Raw genomic sequence first — 23854 nt, forward strand, 5'->3', positions numbered from 1 at the left:
ATTTCGTCCGACTCGACTTCGCTTGGCGAGTCACTACTTCATGCCTCTTTTAAAAATTCGCGCGTCTTCTCAAAGAACGGCCGGTGAAAAACGCAGATAGCGAGCCGTTACAAGTCAGATCCAAAGTTCGGTGGGCGTGTTGCGTGTTGCGATTGTGGCGATACTCGTGCCGGCATACCGCTGCATCGTTCACTGTTTTCGTTCCTAGCGCAGGGAAACATGGTGAACAAAATTGTCACAAAGACCTTCGACGAATTCCAGTCTGCCATCAAATCGCTGAAAGCCAAAGGACTGGTCCTCTGCTTCTTCGCAGGGGCGGAAGATGCGAACGGCTCAAGCTGGTGCCCCGACTGTGTTGCAGGTATTCACCAAATGAGGCAGTTTACACCGTGCTACGAATTGAGCTGCATGCGCAGTTAAGGTGTTGCTGTGCCTAATGGTAGCCAGCTGCCTTTGCTGCTGTTTTCTTTTTTTTTTTTTTTTTTGCGGGACATTCCCGTACAGGACATAAGCGGTGCATTTACATCGCTGGCGTACCTTACAATGTTGAGCGTTGTACTGGGCCGATGGAAACAGCCCAAAAAGACGAAATACGAGAATGAAAAGCCCGTGGAAAACAGCCCTGGCGCGTTGCCGGACACTCCTGTTATCGCCCTTCATTGTGCGCTATGTTTACACGATTGGCGCTTTTATACCGTTTAAAATCGATCTAAACAGCTCACAGCCGCTTAGCTTAACTCGGCTATTTAAAGTGCGAATTAAAGAAATACATGTTCAGTACGCACTTTTCACTTTTTATTCCCTTGCCTATAGCGAAACCTGTGCTGGAAGCGGCGCTGAAAAAAGCTCCGGAGGATACGACGCTAGTCACGTGCTACATAGAGAGATCCATGTAAGTACAAAATTGGTGACCGTATAGAGGCATTTATTCAAAAGGTGAGAACTAGGACTGATAAGCCCGACATAGGGCCTACTGCTCATATGGGGGAAAGGTGAAGAGTCAGATGAGCACACGAACTAAGATATGGAGCTTATGTATGCAAAAAATAAAAATAAAGGATGTGTACATTTAGCCTACACACGCAGACAGCTAGTGCCTGTTTCAAAGCCTTTGGACTGTTATTTTGTTATGCCTGTAAACATAATGGCCCATGAATCTTTCTGCACGCCGCCGCGGTGGCTCAGTGGTTATGGTGCTCGGCTGCTGACCCGAAAGACGCGGGTTCGATCCCGGCCGCGGCGGTTGAATTTCTTTGGAGGAGAAATTCTAGAGGCTCATGTACTGTGCGATGTCAGTGCACGTTAAAGAACCCCAGATGGTCGAAATTTCCGGAGCCCTCCACTACGGCGTCTCTCGTAGCCTTAGTCGCTTTGTGACGTTAAACCCCATAAACCAACCAACCAACCGAATCTTTCTGCATGCTCAAGATGACTGTGATCAATCTTGTGGTGCTTATTACTGCAGTATTATTCAGCTGTACAGTGCTAGATTGACACTGGTTTGTTAGTAATGTAAACACGTTGGTAAACTTTCAATTTAATTCATGGTCCAGTTGCCTCCAGAACTAAGAGTTCAGAGTCCCTAGGTAATGCCGACTGCTTTTTATGCTTCATTTTGGTGGAATTTTTTTCATAAAGCACCTGCATTTCACCCATTTGTATTTCTCATGCTCTAACTTGGCTTTCTACATCATCTGAAATGCTATTATAAAATCTTGTGATGGGTAAGTTGCAAGTATGGTTTGTTGTGCTAAAAGCTGTTCGCTTAGCTTGGTTGCGTTGACTCGGCAAACAGCATAGGCTGCTGGTAAAGCCAGTACTAGAGTCAGCATTGCCAGTTGCATCATATGTAGTAATTTGTATGAGCACCGCTGGTGTCACCTGGAATCATGTCTGTTTCTGTATTTTGTGTAAAGAGGTCAATGATATCTTACTGTGCTGGTTTTCCCACACACAGCCACAATTTTGAAACCCACATCAGTGCCCGTGCACAAGGCTACGCAGCAGGATATGCCATACGTAACACCTAGGGAATCATTTTATTGCATATTAGGTGTTACAGCAAGTACATCTCATCCAACTAAGTCTTTTTCTCCATGTAAGCATTTATCCGTGCTAGTTATTTGCAACTGTTCTGCTAAGTGTATTTCATAAAGTTGCCCTTTTTCGGATGCTTAGATGCAGCTTTGCTCCATACCTTTCTTGTCACAGGTGTGTATTCTGCATAGTATTACCTGCATCATCCTGGTGTTTTGCTTTGTTCTACTGACATAATTCTGTGCTTGTATCTTGTAGCTGGAAAGACCAGGCCAACCCATTCAGGACTGACAAGACATTGAAGTTGACATGTGTTCCAACGTTGATGCGATGGGGCACAGTAAGTATGTTAAGCCGCTACGCACGAACAACATTGCTTAATCCGTGGATTTTGTGTTGTTGAAGTTGAAACACATAGAACACACAACTGCTGGATGTGGCAGCTGTGACCAGTCTTCCAACAATAATGCTTGCATTTTTTATGAGCAATAGTACCCTGCAGTATATCTTGTTTTTCTCTGGCAGTTTTTTATTCATGTTGCAGATTAGGGTATTTTATGCACAGTGCAATATGATACACTTGTATAGCGGTCTCTTCTGTTCCTTGGACCATTCTGTATTGCAAACACAGTCACGCCTCGTTAATATGGATGCCTTGAATTATGGTCAATATTTCTGGGGACCAAACTTATTCATTGAATTTATTTATTTATTTATTTATTTCATAATACTGCAGGCCACTGCTTGGCCCAAGCAGGAGTGGACATACAATTTCACATAACCAAAAGAATAAAGTTATTCAATATTAGCAGCACACGGAAACAAAAAGAATAAATTTATACAATGTTAGCAGCGCACGGATACCAAAAGAATAAAATCAAACGAATAAACTTATACAATATCAGCAGCACACGGATACAAAACATACATATAATCAATATTAGCAGGTAAGTAAACGATTTAACGCATCAGAAAAATTTTGCGAGGAAAAAACAGATTCCGGTAACGAATTCCAATCTTGCACTGTTCTAGGGAAAAAACTGTATTTAAAACTGTTAGTTTTGGCGAAAAGGGGAGTATGTCTTGTTAAGATGGAAACTCACCATCCAGACAATGGACAAGGGCAAAATGCACAGTGAAATGATTGGGGCCCATGTATTTTTGTCTTATTAATATAGATGCAAACGAGAACAAAATCTCTACTGGTCCAACCAGGTGTTTCATTTTCTGCATTTTCAGCACACGACACCAGAGGAATGCAGTGAAAAAGTGCAAATGGCTGAGTGATGGCCCTTTTCTTCCGTAATTTCATGCTTTGCAGTTCGAAGTTGCCCAATCAGCGTGCCTCACCTTTTTCCATATTGCATGAATGACTGTGCTGAAAACTACCTCTGCAGCTTATGCCACGTAGAAAGCCACATTCAGCAGCTGTCAACCGGCTGAGTGCTGATGTGTAGTAGCTGTTCGTGAGGTATGAATCACAGTAGTAGCTAAGTCAATTAGCCATAAGATGCCATCAAGCATATCATAGATCACTAGGCACGTCAGGCTGCACCACATTATTTAAAGTAAAATGGCGGCCAGGATAATGGGCTTGCAAGTCCCAAAATCATGTCTAATTTCAACTTCGCTGGCCACCAGTGTGGACAGAAGCAGAATTTAATCATAGCATGTTTGTTTTCTTTCCGAATCGTTAATACGGACAACTCGCTTTGTGGACAGGTTTGCTCGGGAACCAAAGTGTCCATATTAACGAGGCCCGACTGTAATAGCGAACAAATCTGTAAATAAAAACTGGTTTAGCTGCAGGTCCCTAGAAATGGTTCGTCAGATCTAGGCTTGGTAGTTTGGGCACAGAGGCTTCTGCCTACACAAATGCTTTCTCAAAGGAATACAGTCAAGAATTGCCTTCCTCTAATGCCACGTCTTTTCTCAACTCGTGCACCCTAGTGGCTGGGGTAGTTGGTACTCTGCCCGGATATTTCTAGGGGCAGATTTATGGGCAACCCTTGCAGAGGGCAGTCGGGGAGCAGGGGTTGAATGCATTTCTTGGACATTCTTCATAAAAAAAAATCTGGTTTTGGTTTTTCTGCAGTATACTGTATTTCTTGCTGACCCCCCTCACTGCCTAAATCTTTACTGAACTAGCTTCCAGTCAAGCAAGGGCACGCATTGAACCAGCCGACTGACAAAGCAGCTGCTGTTGTGACCAAGCCCACTGAATGAACACTCACTTGTTCCTAAAGCGACCGCTATTCATCTCGCCTTGAACAAGGAAGCTTGGCTGTACCATATTAATGCACAGAGGGTCTTTGAACGATACTGTGACTAAAGCCCTTCCTTGCTCTATACGGATCAAGAAAGCAGTAGTTTGTTTGGCTTTGCAGCCCACAGTTTAACAAGAGTGGTTTGTTACATGCCAGAAAGCTGTCCTGCTATCCATGACACATACCAACTGCAGAAGTGGATAATGTGATTTTGCAAGCCTAGAGACTTTGCTTTCCAGTTGATGTGCAGCATTACCCATGAAGATACATGCTTCTCTCCTGCTCGCGTATAGTCCATACATGGAAATATTCAGGATATTATTAATAAGAACTTTAGGTCTGGCTTTGAATAGTTACAAGAATTATTGCCAACTTTATTGGTCAGGAACCCATGAGATGTCTTGAAAATGCATGGTTTTGTCGACCCAGTTCCTTGTGTGTGGCAGTTAAGATTTCAAATGGTAGGGTTCACACAATGCTTTTCACTTCACTTGGATGCTTAAAGCTACTTGCTCTACAGACTAAATGCATTAGAATATGATGGTCAGAAACTTTCCAGGATCCCTCTAGGTCTAGTTGTTAAGGTGGAAAGTTGACCGCAAGATATGGAATTGTGCATGGCTGTGAATAGGAATATGCTATAACAAGAGCTGTTGTCAGGCTAGTTGGTGTTCGTCTACATAAGCCATGTTATATTGCGCTCGTCCTATGCTTGTGTTCTTCTCTTATGGCTTATGTGAATAGGAATGTTTACAGCCGTGTGTCATTACTTTTAAATTGGTAGCAAATGCTCCAATGCAAATTACCACAGTATTAATTATGATTTGCAAGGTTTAGACTTTAATTTAGCACAGAGCTTGACATGAACACCAGCACAATGCACTTCAAGTTGTTGCAAAAGGTGTTAAAATATCAAACAGTCAGCAGTTTTTTTTTTGTACAGTCCAGAAGTTGCAAAAGGCATACCAAAATATAATCCCCCCCCCCCCCCCCCTTTTTTAGGAGCAGAGGCTGGATGATGTGCAGTGCCAGAAGAAGGACATGGTTGAGATGCTCCTTGAAGATGACTGAACTTGGCAACTTCTAATTAAAAATGCTACGCACCAAACTCTGGTATAAAGTGGTTTTCAGAAAAACTTGCTTTGTCCAAAGATAGCATTGTGTGATGTCTTCCACGCTATTCACAAACAGTTCACAAGCCTAGAACATCTGACTTTGCGATCCTTGTGATGATGACCCAGCATTTGGCCCCTACAAAGAACAACAGTATGGCACCAGGTTACACGAGCTTTCAGCAACCTTCACTCTTCACTGAGTACAACAAAAAACTGAGCTTGAAAGTTTATTGACACATCCAGTGAGGACTGCAAAAAAATAACTTACTGGGTGCTACTAGGAGCACCTTACAAGAGTGGAACACTATAAATCAAAAGCAGCTTCTAAGCAATTCAAGCTGCAGCAAGAACTTGTTAGGTTGCTTTTTCATGTAGATGATCATGGCCAAGCACTAAAAGGGCTTAATTGAAATGCTTAAGTACTGTAAAACACTGCTTGTCATGCACTGCTGGATTTTACACGGGCCACAATATGGCTACCTTTAAGTATCCTGTTCTGGATGTATAATGAGTAATTACTCACTGGCATTCAACCAAGCACAGCCATACAGCTAGAAAGGAAAAAAACCTCTTCGTTAAAGAGCAGTTCGTCTTGGTCCATGGTTCAAACCTGGGACCACCGCCTCACCGAATCAGTCACTCCACCAACTGAGCTACCCCTGGATGGCTAGCATATAGTATGGCGAGAGTGAATTGATCAATAACTCAATTACTTCCTTATTACAAATTCAATTCCACCTTGGGGGATTCCCTAAACATTTCAGCAACACCGTTTCCACTTCAGTCGCTCTCGCCCTACCATATATGCAAGCCATTCTGGTAACTCAGTTCACAGAGTGATTGCCCCGGTGAGGCGGTGGTCCCATGTTTAAAATCCATACCAGGACAAATTTTTCTTTCACTACAAGGTTTCTGTGAAAGCTGTACAAAACAGCAGGGTTCTTATAGGAACCAACTGAAACCAGCAAATACCAGCAGATTCCCATTTGAATATTTTCACCTGTGATACCAGCCACTGTGCTTGAGAGAGCATTGACTGCCTAAATCAGGAATTAGTGTTGTCCATACTTGTCACCGCTGTTGCAGTGAGAATGCACCCATTCATCATCATCATCATCAGCCTGACTACACCCACTGCAGGGCAAAGGCCTCTCCCATGTCTCTCCAATCAACCCTGTCCTTTGTCAGTTGCCACCACTGTATCCCCGCAAACTTCTTAATCTCATCCGCCCACCTAACTTTCTGCCGTCCCCTGCTACGTTTGCTTTCTCTTGGAATCCACTCCGTTACCCTTAAGGACCAGCGGTTATCTTGCCTTCGCATTACATGCCCTGCCCAAGCCCATTTCTTCCTCCTGATTTCAACTAAGATGTCATTAACCCGCGTTTGTTCCCTCACCCACTCCGCCCTCTTCCGATCTCTTAACGTTACACCTATCATTTTCTTTTCCATAGCTCGCTGCGTTGTTCTTAACTTAAGCTGGACCCTCTTTGTTAGCCTCCACGTTTCCGCCCCATAGGTGAGTACCGGTAGGATACAGCTGTTGTATACTTTTCTCTTCAGGGATATTGGTAAGCTACCATTCATGATCTGAGAGAACCTGCCATATGCGCTCCACCCCATTCATATTCTTCTAGTTATTTCCCTCTCATGATCCGGATCTGCGGTCACTACCTGCCCTAAGTAGACATATTCTGTTACTACTTCCAGCATCTCGCTACCAATTGCGAACTACTGTTCCCTTGCTAGGCTGTTGAACATTACTTTGGTTTTCTGCATGTTAGCCCCACCGTTCTGCTCTGCCTGTCTAACTGATTGATCATGCTTTGCAGTTCTTGTCCTGAGTGGCTTAGCAAGGCAATGTCATCAGCGAATCGCAAATTACTCAGGTATTCTCCATTAACTCTTATCCCCAACTGTTTCCATTCCAGTCCCTGGAATACTTCCTGTAAGCAGGCAGTGAAGAGCACCCATTACGGTGATCTTAACCTTAATGTGGCATCAGATTGCAGAGGCCATTAGGTCATGCATATTTAACCTATATGTACTGACGATCGAGCAGCCCACGGTTGCCCCGCTCCATTTTGCGTAACAGTGATTTAAAGAAACACATGACCACCACTAAAAAGCTTTCGAAGCAACTTTTCCAGTGGCGCGTGCCTGCAGTTGGTAGACCTGCCTACACGTGCAGGCACTGAACGATACTTGACGGCTGTGCGCAAAGGAAGCAGTGCAACCTAAAGGGCAAGTTACCTGCCGCAGTTTGTTGAGGTGATTGAGAGCACCACAGAGGAGCCGGCGGACGGTGATGACCTCCATCAAGGTAAGGTGGTCGACCCTGGCGTGCACTTCGTCACTCTTAACGAATGCATCCACTGAGCTGCGCAGCTTGGCCTGGCGGATGTCCCAAATATCCTTGACCAGTGTCCGCACCTCGCTGGCGTCGGGAATGTCGGCCGCACAGACGTCGAAGAGCATTTGCGTCACCTCGAGGTAGTGTTCGCTCGGCATTTTGGTGAAAACAGGCGAGTCGATCTCCTCCTGCTTTTTTTCGAGAAGATATTCCTTGCATAGCCAAGCTGGGGGCAAAATGTGGCACTGTTGTCTCTGCTTCAGGTTCAGAGCCATCCAGAGAGGAACGCTCACCGCCTCGCCTGGTTTGAATGGACCGACGTCGCCAGTGATTAAGTAAAGCTTTTCCGAGCTGAATCTTGGGACAATGCGCACGAGCGACTTCTCGGCGATGAACTCGGCGTCAGCGCACTCCATGGCTCGGCTTAGGGTGCGCACCTGCTCAAGTTTTCGTGAAATGAAACTAACTGCTGGGAGCCGCCGAACTTTGCGCGCGAAAACGACAGCGCGTCACGTTTTACGCTTTCAGCCAAGGCGCAGTTACTTCTGTTTTGTTCCTGCATATCTCGCTCTTCTGAAATATTCTTTAGTAAGCTAAAAATAAGTGTATATTTTACTATTAACTATTGGCTTTTTATTTGCTTTTGTTTTTAAATAAAGTTTCAAAACTTCGGACATGCTGCGGATACGCAGGTGCGGTGAGCCTGGTACTGCTATTTCCGCGTACTACTCGTGGTTCTGTTGATTGTTGATTCATGTGTTGATCGCATAATGGTTCAGTGGACAGATTCATGCTCATGCCTAGCTCTTTAGTACACTATAATAGCTCTTATGAAGACAGCGTGTCGAACTTAACAACGAAAGTTAGACTGGTACGACTGTTGGCAAAGTAACCGTACTGTCACATGCAGCAGGGAGTGCTCTTGTTGTAGAGTTGCGAAAGCGCGAAGCGTCCGCTGACAGCTCGGAGGTTTCGATATCAGCATGGCTGAGTCGTGCAACTTTTGCTCTTACGTTTTCACTGACGTGCACATACAGTGTGTGGACTGTGATCCTAAACTGCCCATCTGCATACGGTGCTTCTCCAAGGGTGCCGAATCCCTTACACACAAGAACGACCATCGATACACAGTCGTGGTAAGCGTCGATCTGATTCGCGCAGATGGTCTTCATTCTTGTTGGAACGTAAAAGTGGCTCATAATGTTCCTTCCGTCTCTTCGCAGACAACGGAGTTTCAGTTGCTGTGCAAAACGTGGACTGCCGGCGAAGAGTTGAAGCTGCTGGACGCGCTGTTGGAATGCGGCATTGGAAACTGGTGCGGCTTTACTGTTGTCCGCTTTTTGTTTACTGATCATGTCATGCCTTGTTAAATAACAAATAATAATCTTCTACAACACCGGAAGGCGTGGGTTTTAATGTAGCTGTTATGTTGAAGTACCCAAGCTGCTGTGACTTGAGCTCGTCGGTTCTTCGATACTTGTCAGTGGTTGGATCTCTTGTAGCCTCGACGATTTGTTCCTTTGGCATATGTTTGTGTCTCTTTTTGTCAGCATGTGGCTGTTTCATACTTTCCAGGTTTGCTTCCAGTCGAGTTCGTTTAATCCACGTGACCAGTTGTGCCTCTTCATTTCTTGTGTCCAATTCCAATATTGTGACGTTTTCTGTTTCGTTATAGTTTGAATATATATTTATTTTAAATCACATAGAGGGAATCGATTAAAATACTATGCTGCATAAATCATGTAAACACAAACAAAAAATGCAAAAAGCAATCAATATTCACGAGAGACAATACAAAACTGAAAACTTCAATGTAGAACTTAATCATGCTTCACTAAAGAAATGTGATTCAAGACCAACGAAGTTCAGATGAATAGGAGAAAAAAATAAAACTCGGTCTATGCAAAGAGTATCTGTGGACACTTTGCAGCAAAGCATGTTGGAATATATGTACTTCCCTGTTAGGATGCCTGAGTAAAACTTGTCATGCTGTCTGCATAACCGTAAGAGTATGCGAATGCTCAAACTATATTCAGAAGTCTGGATCTGTTTGTCAGGACATCCTTTTTTGCTTTCCAGGAGTGACATTGCGAAGCATGTGGGCACGCATTCTGCCAAGGAGTGTGAGTCCCACTATCTTCAACACTATATCTATGCACCAGTCGGGGACCTGAAAGGTCTGTATCACAGAGGTCTTGAATTGTGCATTGTGCATATTGTGTGCATGTCCATAGGCAGGGTGAACTGGAAAGCTTTCCTGGTTGGTGTGTTGGAAGCTGTTTTTCGGTTTTGCTGCATTCTCATTTGAGCAGTAAAATGATGCCAGTTGTTAATGGGTTGGTGGATTTTAATGTGGTAAAGAAGCACAGTGGGCCATGAGGAACACCGTATAGGCAGGCTTCAGGTCAATTTTTAATGCGATAGCATTAAAGCTTGACAAGTAAGCTGAACTGGGCTAGTCGGAGCAAATTGCATCTTCGAAAAACGTAGCGCGAAACACAAGACACAGGTAAGGTGAAGACAGGACACGAGCGCTTCTCACGACTAAATTTTTATTAGGAAGGATAACAGAATATATACCACAGATATGGAGGCGAAGAGAAAGAAGGAAACAACAAAATAACAACTCAAAACACAAGAACAAGACGAGAAGATAAGAGGTCGGCGATGGACGCAGGTACATAGCATTGCAATATAAAACACGTGCACAGTTACTTGACAACCGATTGGAGGTACACAATCTCACTTTTTGTTAAGGCGATCGATGCGTCACTAATACACTCCCCCCCCCCCTTTCGCGATATAGAACGCTTCAATAATCTCCCTTGTACGTTGGTGATATGCCCTGTCAAGAACAACAGTCTTATCGAAAAGGGGGTGACATTTACAATCCCTGCAATCAGCGCCTCCCTGAGAAACACCTGAGGACACTACAACTTGGGCCGAAATACGCCTTCCAACCAGCTTTGAACCCCTTCGACAAACTGGCATTGGTGAGGTCCATTTCTGCTCGGACACGGGACGATGTGCGGGCTCGCTGTGTGGAAGAGTGTGTAGATGCTGTGACTAGGACATGTGACGTCGAGCAATGTAAGTCCCCAATCAAAAGTTTGGCTGATTTCTTGGTCTCTTCAAAATTAAGGGTGCTGGTTTCGGATAAGGAGGGCTTCTTTGTCGTCATGCCCAATGATATGTATCTGGAAAAAGCCAACGGTGCAATGGAAAAGAATTTTCACCAGGTCACCAAAAAAGCAGCCCAGGTCAAGCAGAGGGCGATATCTCTGCTTGAAGAGATGTCGATGGATCGCCTAGCGAAAGCTGTCAAGGGCGCAAAAGTGTCGCATTTGGACATTTTTTCTCAGTCAAAACACATAAGCCTGACTTTCCATTCAGGGCGATCGTGTCTGAAGCGGGCTCATGGCAACATGCCATCTCAGGCTTCTTGCTTAGGAGCCTTTCGGCCTTAGAAATTGATGACCCGTTCCTAGTACCTAATTCGGAGAAGATCGTCCAGCACCTACAGACGTCCGACACGAGGGGGCTCCGGGCTTTCAGCATTGATGTGGAGAATCTTTACTATGATATACCCCACGATGCTCTTTTGCAAAGTGTTCGGACGTGCATCTGCGACTGCAATGATGAGGCGCGGTTCATCAATCATAGTGGCATGCCCGTGGATTCCTTTTTGGAATTGGTATCATTCTACCTGAAGTCCACATTTGTGGGTTGGAAAGGGTCGTTTTTCCTGCAAAAATCGGGGATCTGTATCGGCTCACGGGTAGCTCCGGTTCTGTCAAACATTTTCCTTAGCCAAATCGACAAAACAATTGAGAGGAATCTGGACGGCCTATCATTGAACATTTTTCGGTATGTTGATGACTATTTGGTTCTTCTTCCCTCTGATCGTTTCAATCACTCGGTCGTTGACGTTTTAAAGGTATTTAAGACATGTGGTCAAGGTTTGAGTTTCACTTTCGAATTGCCTAATGAAAACTCTCTTCAATTTCTTGACTTATCTCTTCATTCTGGCAATAAGCATCTTTGCTGGGGCTACCACCCTAGGTCTTCTAAACCTTTACTCCATTTTCACTCCGGGCATTCTAAAGTAGTAAAAAATGCAATTGTCTCCTCATGCTTACGCTCTGCTTTACTTAAGTCTTGCCATGATAAAATAGCCACAAGTTTTCATGAACAAGTTAATAGATTGACTAAGTCCGGTTATCCGCTTTCGTTGATTAGCACTAGTTGCGAAAAACTCCTGTTGTGGCTCAAGGGCAAGGATGCCAAGAAGGCTATGTTATTCGACGCGAAAAAGAAACCTGTCGTTTTGCCCTATGTACATCGTTTTTCACATGGGTTACGAAATGTTGCCAATCGTTACGAGGTGGGCACAGTAATCTCAGCTCCCGTGAAGTTATCTGGATTGTGTGCGGTGGTCAGAGCGAAAGCAGAGGGATTGAAAAGTGATCATCGTTGCCATGTTAATCACAAATCAAGGTTCGTGCCATGTAAAAAAGAGGTGATTTATAAGATTCCTCTTTCGTGTGGAAAATTCTATGTAGGGCAGACCGGGCGGTGTCTAAATGTCCGGCTGTTTGAACACAGAAATTCTTTGACGCCAACAGCTCTTGAAAATTTACCGAAGCATTGCAGGGATTGTAAATGTCACCCCCTTTTCGATAAGACTGTTGTTCTTGACAGGGCATATCACCAACGTACAAGGGAGATTATTGAAGCGTTCTATATCGCGAAAGGGGGGGGGGAGTGTATTAGTGACGCATCGATCGCCTTAACAAAAAGTGAGATTGTGTACCTCCAATCGGTTGTCAAGTAACTGTGCACGTGTTTTATATTGCAATGCTATGTACCTGCGTCCATCGCCGACCTCTTATCTTCTCGTCTTGTTCTTGTGTTTTGAGTTGTTATTTTGTTGTTTCCTTCTTTCTCTTCGCCTCCATATCTGTGGTATATATTCTGTTATCCTTCCTAATAAAAATTTAGTCGTGAGAAGCGCTCGTGTCCTGTCTTCACCTTACCTGTGTCTTGTGTTTCGCGCTACGTTTTTCGAAGATGCATTAAAGCTTCCATTCTGCAGAAAATCCGACGTCGGCGTCATTGTCGTTGTGAGTGGTGTCATCAGAACCTGCCCATCACACTGTGAGCAAACTGACAACCGTGGCATGTGGCAGTTAAATTAATGATTGGTCGTGAGAGATCGCTCGGGAAGAGCAACCCGTGTCGCAAAAGCCCCACCAGTGGTAGCACCTGCCATTGCAGGGCAATGGCGCATCGTTTGACCGCTGCACCACTGCACCAGGAGGGTACGAGGACTCCCAGGGATCTTTGAACGTAAAGTAGAGAGTGACCGTCTGCATGTATGGGAATTAGCCCAATACGCTATCGCATCATGCCCTTAAAACAGAGCTTAAGTATCCCCTTCAATTTTTGCATTTTACTTCATTGAAATATGGCCACTGTGACTGCGCTTTGATCCCCCGACCTTGAGACGAACAGCTGAGTGCCAAAGACACCGAGCAGCTGTGGCGTTTCATTGACTGGGATTCAGTTAAAACTTTGTGTTCTTTTACTTCAGGTTGGCATTCACAGTCTATCACTCTTATTTCAGGAATTGCGCCTGAACCTAGTTATGAGGGCAGCTGCCGTCTCGCTCCAGTGCCATACAAAGGTAAGAAACACTCTTATTCTGCTAACTTCATGGAACCACTTCTAGTTGCGTGCTTCTGGAATTTTTCAAAAATGGGGCCAAAGGTTATACATTATAACAAGTAGTGGAAACTGGCAGAGTGGTCATACCAAATAAACCGTTACATAAGCGCTAAAAGGTGCACACACACGAATTGTTGAAAAACATGCAGAAGTTCATGAAACAGGAATGAGGTTTTTCTCTGGGGTGGTATGGGTTCGTCTAAGGCTGTGACATGCTTCTGTCACAACACATGCAGATGAATTCACTATCTCTTTTGTTCTTCAGGATGATAAATTGGTGGGCGAGTTGGTGCATGTTCATCAGTTTAGTAACTCTGGCAACATACAACATGAAAAATAACTTATGTCCGCAATGGGCACTGCTGTGTGCTGTGTGTCTTGTTTGCTCTGTGTGGAGCACCTCCAGCCTGTGAGCCTTGTGTTGTGACGCAGTGTCGGGAGACCCACCGCGCCCTGTGCTCTGCTCCCAGCAGCAGGCTGACATGGCTGGCTACATGGCGGCCCGGGGAGACTTCTCCCAAGAGTTTGACAACTATGCTGAGATGGACATGGCCGACCTCGACTTCAACAAGTGCGAAGATGCTCTGGACAGGGGTGAGCGCACTTTGAACGATGATTCAGCTCATGCTTGTTTTTGTTGTTCGGTTTCTGCTTTTGGTGAACTCTTTCACTTTTATCTGCTGTTTCTCCCAAGCTTTTGCTGCTATTTGACACTTTTGCCACTCACTGTCTGATTTTTGCCCCTCACTGTCTGATTTTTGCCCGGGTAATAGTTTAGTTGTGTTGCTTGTCTCCAATGCCTCAATGGCAGATTTGCTGCAAAAATTTGAGGACCTGCCGGCAAAACATGTTGCACTTACATTAAGATGGGGTGAGACTGTTTTGTCAAAAAAATCAATTTTTAAAATTTTGCACCCTGCTGATAGAGCATTAATTTGGCTTTCAGAAAATATATTACACTTGGGTATTCACGACTTTAGAGATGCTATTTTAATCCTTTTTCATGGTCACGTCTAGAGGAAAGGTTCAATTTTCTCACCCCACTTTATTCTCGATTTTTAGGTTTGGCAGCCTCCTAACGAAAATATATCACGCTTGGTTATTCGAGGCTTCAGAAATGGTGTTTTCAACCTTTTTCGTGCTCGGGTCGAGTGGAAAGCTACGAGTTTTCAGATGCTTCATCTGCATTTTTCTCAAAACAGCATTTTTGGAAGTTCATATACCTTACTGTCAGGAACTATTGGGGGTAAGGAAACAAAATTTTTTCCAGATTTCAACCAACGTTCTTTATGTGACTGGTACCACAATCAAAAGACCAAGTTCATTTTTATTTTAAAACCATTCATGGGTCGCAGTTTTATTGCACAGAGAAACAAAAATGCAAGAAATCTTTTCTTTTTTTCCAGTGCATATACTTTTGATATCATTTATGTAGACTAGCAGATTCCACTCTCTTGAAAAATTTCAGCACACTGCATTCAGTAGATTTTACGAAAAAGGTACATTAGTAGAAAAAAGCACAAAGAATAAAAGGTACCAGTCAAAATTTCAATCCTGTTTTTGGCGCTAATGCAAGCTGCATCTATTTAGAAGATTGCTAGCAAATTTCATAGTCATAGTTTTTGTTGTAACTGCTCTACAGCCAACTTTCGAAAACAATTTTCAAAGCCTCACCCACCTTAAAGGGACCCTGAAATAATTTTGATTGTCATATTCTAGTGCAACAGATCTGTAGAGGTGGTCTTTGCAAGCATTAAAGTCAAATTTAAACTCTGCGTGAACCCTGTAGTTAAAAAATAGTTCTTAAAATCATTGCTCGCAGTAGCTTGCAACTGATTAATGCGACACCTCCCCTATCCTGATGACATCAGTGAGCAGTCTGGGTGAGCCTTCTTATTGGGTGTACCCAGGCGGTGTGGCCAGGATTGGGCTAGATGGGGTGGGGAGGGGTGCTGTCCCCACCTGTTTCTTAATTTTTTTTTTTCTGATTCATCTGCATGTATAAGCTGAGAGGGAACAAGGAACAGCATCATTTTTAGTTTGCCGATGTCTTCGCTGTTAATGAAACTACTTAATACGTAGTGGCTGGCTTGTTGGTTCATCATGCTGAGGACCACAGCGCAGTAGCAACACGAACAAGAAAAAATTCAGGGGGCACTTTGGCTCTCTAAAGGGCTACAAGGCAAAAAGCCTTTTCTTGCACACTGGTTTGCATTGATTTCTTTAATTTTTAATTTTTTTGTTTTTTTTTTAATTTTTATTTTTTTGTTGTCTTAAATTTTTTTTTAATTTCTCTGTCAGGGAAGGGAGGAAGATGGGAGTAAATGAAGACACCGTATTCACTAGATGCACCTTTGTTCATTTCAAACCATCGAGCTGGCATGGTGGAGTGGTTAGCGTGTTTGTCTCGCACTCCGGAGACCCTGGTTCGATACCCCAACTCGACCAATTTCCTACTCGGTTTTATTTATTTATTTATTTATTTTACTTGGAGCATCACTATACCATCTCTTTAATTGGTTGCATGATTACTAGCCAAAGTACAATTGGCCCCGCTTGAAATTCACGCACTGTGACGTCATGACCATTTCAACCAATTGAAAAGCGTGGCATTTCTGTCGACAGCTTCTGCTTACAATGATGAGGCATTAAAGGCTTCCGCCTTAAAAATGGACGCAAACACAGCACCTGTGTTTGCGTCCGTCTTTCTTGTCCATGTTGCTACTGTGCTCTAGTCATCAATGTAATGAAGCTAGTTTAAAGTTTTTGTTATGCAGTGATGAGTGACGAAAACCTACCGCTCGTTCTCTTTTCCTGACCTGCTTCAGATGGGTACTGATGGTGTAAGCCTCACGAAGCAAAAAGTACAACACAGTGTAGTCAGATGAAGAATGTGTGACGAGCTCTAGGCGTGATCTCCAGAGCCAATAATTTCTCTGCACCGTTATCACATGGACTTCTTACTAGTTGCTTGTGGTATTTTCATTTCAGAGCTCCAGTTAGCGATGGTGTCAATTTATCAGGACCGGATGCGTGAGCGGGCCCGACGAAAGTGGCTCGTGCGCAAGCATGGTCTGGTGCACCCACTAAAGACTCAGCAGAGCTGGCGCCGGTACGGCTGTACCCTGGGTGAAGGCACTGTGGCTGTACTGTGCCGGTTCATGCAGCTGCTGTCACCGGACGACTTTGAGTTCTTGTTAGAAGGATTGCACAGTGAGTTGGTACCTCAGTAGTCAGGCTTTTGTTGAGGAAGGCGCTTCACGAACAGTTTAATCACTGAACAGGATAAATGAGCCTTGACTTGGGGATCCCATAGTTGCGTGATGCAACCATGCTGTTGCTATGATCTAGCCACATGGCTCAGCAATATAGTTCATGCGCATCATTCATGAAGGAAATCAGTGCACTTGAGCTTTAAGAGCAAACACTAGGTCTAGCATTCATCCTGTTGATCTTGTTTCTTGGCCCATGTTCCTTTGCACTAAAAATTACCGTATTTACTCGCATAATCGCACTTTTTTTTTCCCTAAAAAAATTGACGCAAATTTAGAGGTGCGATCATTACGCAGGGTAAATTTTTTACAAAAAATTTTTGAGCACCGAAAACGCAAACAAGTTGCAGGCAGACAACCCTTGTCACACGGGCGTGCTACCCGCGGTTACGCCACTAAACGCGGTTATCGCGAACCGAGCTAGGCGACCTTGGCTTACGTCGTTGACCGAGAAGGTAGAGTGCGAAAAGCGCACGAGCTGGCCCGCTTCAAGAACATACTTCGTCGACAGATTGCAGCGGCAAGTTCAGGGTGCGATCATTACGCGGAGAATAAAAAAAAAAATTGAATTTCGCCCACAAAATTCGGGGGGTGCTATCATTATGCGAGTAAATACGGTATGTCTAGGGCACAAAACCTCTGTGTCCTTGGTACAGGGCACATGGTACAAGGGGGGGGTTGTGGTGCTCCTGCAATGCAGGTGAGCAGCTTTTGCGCCAGCAGGTGCAGCTGCTGCAGGAGTCTCGCAGTGCGGGACTCACGCGGCTGGACAGCATCTCTCTCTTCAAGCAGTGCAGCCGCTGGAGGGCCGCTCACCGTCCCAAACATGCGGCCTTCACTGAGCTGCTGGCACACATCAAGGTATGCTCGGTCATAGAGTTTCTTACTGTTACCTAGAGGGAAAGCTGGCGGCGCTGCGCTTCAGCCACCATGGACGCTCAAAGCATCATGGGGCGGTGAGCTACTTGTTGCGAGACAGTCGTAGTTTTTCGGGAACATGGAGTGGCACTACTAAGACGTTTCATTTCGAAAACGCTGTTCGTGTGTGCGCAGACGACTTTCGCGCGAACGCAGTGGGCAAAAGCCATAGTAGTGAAAACGCGACGACACACAGCGCCAATAAAAGGTTTCACTTTTCCCAAATGCCATTAAAAAACCTCTTAAAGTATCTAAGCAACAACATTTTTTTTAAAACATATTTACTTTTAAAAGTGCTCCTGTTAATTACGAAATATTAGTTTTTTTAGTGTTCATTACTTGGCCAATAGGAGAGAGAGTCGTCTCTTATTTTGGGCAAACTTTGCACTTAAATGCTTTTCTGCTCGTTTGTTGCAATCATTAGACAAGATATTCAATGCTAGGACGTTTGTAGTTATCAAACAGCTTTATTTTTCTATTATTTTTTGGCCAAAAGTTGCAGTTCCGCAACAAGTAGCTCACCGCCCCATGATGCTTTGAGTGCCCATGGTGGCTGAAGTGGTCTTGAGGGGTCGCCATGCAAACTCCCATAGACGGGCTGCCAGCTTTCCCTCTAGGTAATAGTAAGAAACTCTATGATGCTCGGTGCTGCCAACTTGGTTGTGCACGTGCACCGGTTTTTCACACTGATTTCCTCACTTTGTGCTCCGACTTTGAATGAACATTTTGGGCCTGCTATTAGGAGTTCAAACTGTTGTTGAATGCTTCAGTTGAGGAGACATCAGTGCATATCCTGCACAGGGGCTCTTGGAAGACTGCTGCTTAATTAAATGCCAAGTTTTGTTGCGGTGGGCCAAACTTGAGGTGGGCCAAAAATTTCTTCGAATTGTGCAGTGTTCAAATTAAGGGGAATCGTCGTAGTGCGCCTGATGTTGACAGGACTGAAGTACCAGTTCGAAGTAGCTGGAAGTTCCGATTGAGTGAGTTTGAATTGATGTGAGTTCCTTGTATAAATTTACCTTCATTGTGTGTAGTACATTCAGAACAGCCTATTATATAGAGAGTCGCAATTTCTGACAGCTTTATGCAATGCCTGTGGTGTAAATTTAATTCCTTTGAGAGGTATTATATTTTCAAATTAGGTAATACCTCTGATGTGTTGCTGATTGAGTGCTCATTTCAGAATGAAACGTCAACGCAAGTTTGGCTTCATAAGCAGCTTGTGAAGGATGCGTCCCTGCCTGCATCCCCAAAAGGCATAGGTAATGGGCTGTACTACTTTTTTTCTTCTATTTATAGTCTTGTGTTGCAAGATATTGCAAAGTGGGTCACAAACTATAGGTAACAGCTTGTAGAAACGTTGGAAGCAGCAATACGAGGGGGTACCCAAAAGAAACCGGACTAAATTTTTTGGTCGGCAAAGCTTCTGTGCTACCGCGTTTTGCCACTAGGAGCGCATAGAACGAACATTCCAGAGTCAGTAAGCCGAGTGCCGTCGTTGAAGGAGGTCAGACTAGTTTAGGCAGAGTTTTAGAGTGACGACTGTTTTGTGTGAATGTCGTTTTTGCAATGGCTGATTTTCGTGAACAGCGTGCGCCGGTGAAATTCTGATTTTTGCTCGGAAAAAGTTGAATGGAAACTCTTGAAATATTAAGAAAGACGTACAAGGACGATGCTATGGGGACAACTCAAGTGTTCCTGAATCGAATCCTGTATCAAAGCAACAATCATGCCAATGGAAAACTTCAAATTCACCTCGCCTCAAGAAAGCTCGTCAGGTGAAACCAAACCTCAAAACAATGCTGATTTGTTTTTTCGACGTGAGAGGAGTCGTCCATTGAGAATTTGTTCCGCAGGGTCTGACAGATAGCCAGGCTTTCTACTTGGATGTTTTGAAAAGATTGGGCAACAGTGTGCGGTGGAAGCGGCCAGATTTGGGGTGGTCGGGTGACTGGTTTTTTCATCATGGCAATGCCCCTGCTCACACAGCCCTGTCTCTACGACAATTTTGGACAAAAAATGGCATGACCCCTAATCCACAACCCTCATACTCTCCCGACCTTGCCCCGTGCTACTTTCTTTGTTTCCTAGAATGGAAAAATAGGTGAATGGAAAGCGTTTCGCTGATGTTGCTGAGGTGAAGAAGAAAACGACGGAGGAATTGTCAAGCATCACAAAAGATGAATTTAAACAATGTTTTGAAAAATCGAATGAAAGATTCGACAAGTGTATCATTGCAAGTGGGGAATACTTTGAAGGAGATTGAAGGTCTTTGCTTAAAATGTGAACAAATAAGTTCAAACAAAAATAAGTCCGGTTTATTTTGGGTACCCCCTCGTATAATTCATAATAAGGGTTAGCGTTATTTTTAACTGTTGCTGGATTAATTGTTTCTAGTATGTCATGGAGTGCAGTAAGGAAGCGTATAGCTTGCACATTTGATTCTCTGTTGACTTTAATAAACCATTAGGTTTCGGTCGGTAAAACGGACACCGACACCCCTCAAAGCAAGGCAGGTTTGTAAACGGGTGCTGCAGTTCTTGCCTGATGAAATAAGTTTAATTTTGTTGATATTTGTTATGTGGTATCAATCAAACGGTGACAGAAATAGCTTTGTTAGGCTGTTTAATTACTGAGAAAAGAAAAGGAATGGTTGCGTCAGTGCACGTCAGACTTTAGTAGCAGAAAAACTGCCTTAGTAAAATATGTGACCCTATGTACCACAAGGGAAGTTTGGTTCTGCTTTGAATTCGTGGACTAGTGTAAAGCTGGCACCCACTCACCTTCACAGATGTGACAAAAAAATCAGCGCTGCAGTAAAATTAGCGCTGCAGTAAAAGTTTGTTGATATGTTTCGGGTTCTACGATTTACTGGTTTGTACGCTCAAAATAGTGGACCTTAGGAATGTGCCTTAGAATGTAGAATGTCATGTTATAACATGATTTGCCGGCTGCTGCATTTAAGATTTTGACAAATTTGGCCGTATAATACATTTGTTGACCAACCGCACATGTGCAAACATACAAATGGGTTGAACATGAGGGCAAGCGACATGAAAAGCTGGAATGCAGCAGCAGTGACCTGCTTCGTGGCTTTTCTGCAGTTCCTAGGTGCGAAGAGGCGAAGCACCACTATCGCCAACAACAACAAAAATAACCGTGTGCTAGCATTCGACAGAGCCGTTTTTGCTAGTATGCGACATGAAGCGGAGGAATGCTGAGGTTTCTTCACGGCGCATAAGGGCATAAGGGCAAAGTATCTATGAACTACAGCGATGCTGTTACAAGCGGGCCGGGTCTGGGAAGTGCAGCATGCACTTTTGCACTTTTTTTTTTTTTCATTTATTACCATTTGCTTTATTCTGTTTTTTCGTTGTTTTGGAGGCCATAATAAACGAAAATTATTGTTATATCGCTTTTCCCATTGCTCGTTTTCTTGTGTACCTGAGAGGGATAATAGTTCATTAGGGGTTTAGTGTTGTTGTTTCAACTGGTGTAATATAGTAGCTCTGCAATAAAACATGGTGCTGGGCTAGTTGGTAATTCATACTTGGTGGGAAGACAGCGCAAAAAACGACAACCACAGGGAAGGACAAGACACAAAAGAACGCTGTCTTCCCACCTAGTAGCTCTGCTTTTGGAAGATTCCTCACATGGATGTTTTATTAACCCCTTAGTACGGCGTTCAGCACCACCGCTTGATATTGAGGGCATGCCTGGCTATGAGAAGCTCAATAACCAAGAAAGGGAGGTGAGTTTTATCGGTTTTCATGCAAACAAAAACTGTGTGGCCGCATTCAGTAGCCGTACCTTGCTGTGCCTTGCCACTTTAAGAATTCACTGTGGTGGTTGGACAGAATGAGATAGATCAGACAAGATAGAGAAGGGATTACGGCTGGATGTTGTCATTGTCATTTACTCCTTGAGAATGTGTTGCAACTATACTTCATACAAAACTTGCCAGCTCTTTTTTAAAACAAAACATAGATGTCACTGCATGCACTTAGTTCACTGCATGCAGGTCGTCATAAGACCCGACTGTGTAATGAACTACGGACAAGCTGAAATGAGGATTACAACGTTGTGTTGATGGAAGGCAATAGCAATCTGTCATTACACTGCTGTACGTGTGGATGTGTCGTATTTTGATTATGGCATGCTGATAGGAACTCGTTACTTAGCATGTTGTCCTGTGTAGCTCTTGTCACTGAAAGGAGCAGCATATTAAGTTTCAACTTGCATAAAAGGCAGCACTTCTGCTTTGAATGAACCACACTCAACTGGGGCTCATGCAGTGCTGTACTGTAGGTTCCCTGAGTGAAATCAGCTGTAGTGCTGTAGATGTGCCATTGTTTGTCTTGCCTTGTGTGCTTTGCAGCTGTGTGCCAGCCTGCGCCTGATGCCGGAGGTGTACTTGCACTTCAAGGCACTCCTTGTCAATGAGTATGAGAAGTTGGGCTCCTTGCGTCTCGCCAATGCCCGGGCCATCATCAAGATTGATGTCAACAAGACCAGGAAGCTCTACGACTTTTTGCTTGCGGAAGGGGTGGTGAAAAAGGAAGTCAGCTGATGCACAGCCATGGATGTCATAGCGCCTCCTCTGAAATGCATGCATGAGGACACCTGTATGTGCACTCCTTGCATATCTGGTGTTGCCAGTGCACGTTGAAGACTGCTGTACTCTATCCATGCTCGGAGCTTCAGCTGTAATTGGTGCCAACTGTGATACGATTTCTGCAGGCGTGTATGATCATCCATGAAGTGACAGTAGAGCCACTTTGTGTGCTGTGTTCCCTGCCAAAATAAAGGCGTGTGTATGGACTTGACATAAATGAATTTGTTGAAGTTTGAAAGGTATGCTTAGCAGGCAGGTACTTTATATAGTGCTCTGATTTGGTACCATCACATATTCCATGCAGTGTGGAAAAATGCAGTCCTAGGAAAGCGAGGGAACATGCAACTGGATCCTTTGACCATGAGCTAGTTATGAATCAACGATGTAAGTAATCTGTAGTGTGATTCAATGCATTAATGTGTATATATATGTAGGGAGTAATAAGGCAATATTGTAGTTAGTGGGCTTTCTTTTTTATGAATGTGAAAAATTACAGGAGCATAGACACAAAATTTTTAATTGCTTGTTTTCTTCTTTCAAATGATGCATTAGACGTTAGCATCCGTAGTACACCCTCTGGTACTCGCCTATGGCCGCTATGTAATTTATAGTTGAATTTTTTATAGATGCCGTTTTGATTTCACCAACCGAAAGATGGTTGTGACGTGTAGTTGGTCCTTAGGTCACTTGAGCCATGAAAATAAAAAAAACGGCTGCATAACTGCTCTGATACGTCATTTTTTGTCATTTCGAGTCTTGAGGCACGCTGGCTTACGTATTGTAATCAATTAAAACTATGTATCAGCGATCATATTTCGGTTCTTTTAGTGCCTCAGGCTACCTAAACAACTACACGTCACAGCCATCATTCAGTTGATAAAACTGATGCAGCATGAGAGAAGAAATTCTATTTTAAATTATTTAATGATCATAGGCGAATACCATGTGGTGAACCATGTTTTCTAAAGTCTAGCACATCACTTGAAAGAAGAAAGTATGCAACTAAAATTAGGTGTCTATGGTCCTTTGAACGTTTAATGACTTTGTTAATCCATTCCAGGCTTTTGTCCCCCCCAAAAAAAGGTGTTTTGGTGGCCATGCATATTATATCCAGTCAACTGTTTATAGTTTTAATTTGAAGAGGTATGAAAAGTTGTTCAAATTACGTAGAGTGTGAATTAAGGGAAACCCTTTTAATGCACTTGATATTAAGGGGAGGGGGGATATTGATATTGTTCCTGCACCCACTCTGCCCTCTTCCTGTCTCTTAACATTGCAGCTATCATTTTTCATTCCATAGCTCGCTCCGTTGACCTTAACTTCAGCTGAACCCTTTTCGTTAGCCTCCACATTATATGGAGGTACGAGAACGCAAAAATTGCATAAACGCTCATTGCTGAAGGTTTTCTTTTTTGGGTGGAATCTGGGGTTGCTCTTTACAAATCTGTAAATTTGAAAATTTTCCTCCCATTGGAAATTGATGCCTGGAAAGAATATAAGTAAATAAAGGTTATAATAGGCATCAGAAAAATTCTAAAATGCATGCATTC

The 23854-nt window shown here is 43.7% G+C and overlaps 3 protein-coding genes across 4 annotated transcripts; 2 read left to right on the forward strand and 1 right to left on the reverse strand.

Annotated features, from left to right (window-relative positions):
* Positions 1-134: 134 nt before the first annotated feature.
* On the forward strand, positions 135-5455 carry LOC149364835 (thioredoxin domain-containing protein 17-like). Its single transcript, XM_089574768.1, has 4 exons — positions 135-361; positions 814-892; positions 2296-2377; positions 5307-5455. Exons 1-4 carry the CDS (start codon positions 220-222, stop codon positions 5373-5375), a joined length of 372 nt encoding a protein of 123 aa, XP_089430894.1. The 5' UTR covers positions 135-219; the 3' UTR covers positions 5376-5455.
* On the reverse strand, positions 4186-8310 carry Psf2 (DNA replication complex GINS protein PSF2-like protein). The gene is made up of 2 exons (XM_089574767.1): positions 7673-8310; positions 4186-5555 (listed from the first exon to the last, which is right to left on the reverse strand). The coding sequence occupies exons 1-2, from the start codon at positions 8186-8188 to the stop codon at positions 5505-5507; spliced, it is 567 nt and encodes a 188-aa protein (XP_089430893.1). The 5' UTR covers positions 8189-8310; the 3' UTR covers positions 4186-5504.
* Positions 7971-22702, forward strand: LOC149364837 (transcriptional adapter 2-alpha-like). 2 transcript variants are annotated; one of them, XM_089574765.1, is made up of 10 exons: positions 7974-8908; positions 8996-9087; positions 9852-9949; positions 13399-13458; positions 13932-14093; positions 16491-16712; positions 17472-17632; positions 18873-18951; positions 21367-21440; positions 22068-22702. In XM_089574765.1, the coding sequence occupies exons 1-10, from the start codon at positions 8756-8758 to the stop codon at positions 22257-22259; spliced, it is 1293 nt and encodes a 430-aa protein (XP_089430891.1). In that variant the 5' UTR covers positions 7974-8755; the 3' UTR covers positions 22260-22702. The 2 variants fall into 2 exon arrangements, with proteins under 2 accessions (XP_089430892.1, XP_089430891.1); XM_089574766.1 differs by lacking the exon at positions 21367-21440 and having other exon boundaries at positions 7971-8908; positions 22068-22264.
* The last annotated feature ends 1152 nt before the right edge of the window (positions 22703-23854 follow it).

Source organism: Amblyomma mixtum, chromosome 2, assembly GCF_055824585.1.
Source record: "Amblyomma mixtum isolate Tamu chromosome 2, ASM5582458v1, whole genome shotgun sequence".
Taxonomy (NCBI): domain Eukaryota; kingdom Metazoa; phylum Arthropoda; class Arachnida; order Ixodida; family Ixodidae; genus Amblyomma; species Amblyomma mixtum.

Bases quoted from the DNA above. Each gene is read 5' to 3' on its own strand.
- LOC149364835 (XM_089574768.1), top strand. From the start codon at position 220: ATGGTGAACAAAATTGTCACAAAGACCTTCGACGAATTCCAGTCTGCC. The intron at 893-2,295 runs GTAAGTACAAAA...TGTATCTTGTAG, and splicing joins TGCTACATAGAGAGATCCAT to CTGGAAAGACCAGGCCAACC. The intron at 2,378-5,306 runs GTAAGTATGTTA...CCCCTTTTTTAG, and splicing joins CGTTGATGCGATGGGGCACA to GAGCAGAGGCTGGATGATGT.
- Psf2 (XM_089574767.1), bottom strand. From the start codon at position 8,188: ATGGAGTGCGCTGACGCCGAGTTCATCGCCGAGAAGTCGCTCGTGCGC. The intron at 5,556-7,672 runs GTAACTTGCCCT...TGTTCTTTGTAG, and splicing joins ACCTCAACAAACTGCGGCAG to GGGCCAAATGCTGGGTCATC.
- LOC149364837 (XM_089574765.1), top strand. From the start codon at position 8,756: ATGGCTGAGTCGTGCAACTTTTGCTCTTACGTTTTCACTGACGTGCAC. The intron at 16,713-17,471 runs GTGAGTTGGTAC...CCTGCAATGCAG, and splicing joins CTTGTTAGAAGGATTGCACA to GTGAGCAGCTTTTGCGCCAG. The intron at 18,952-21,366 runs GTAATGGGCTGT...TTAACCCCTTAG, and splicing joins TGCATCCCCAAAAGGCATAG to TACGGCGTTCAGCACCACCG.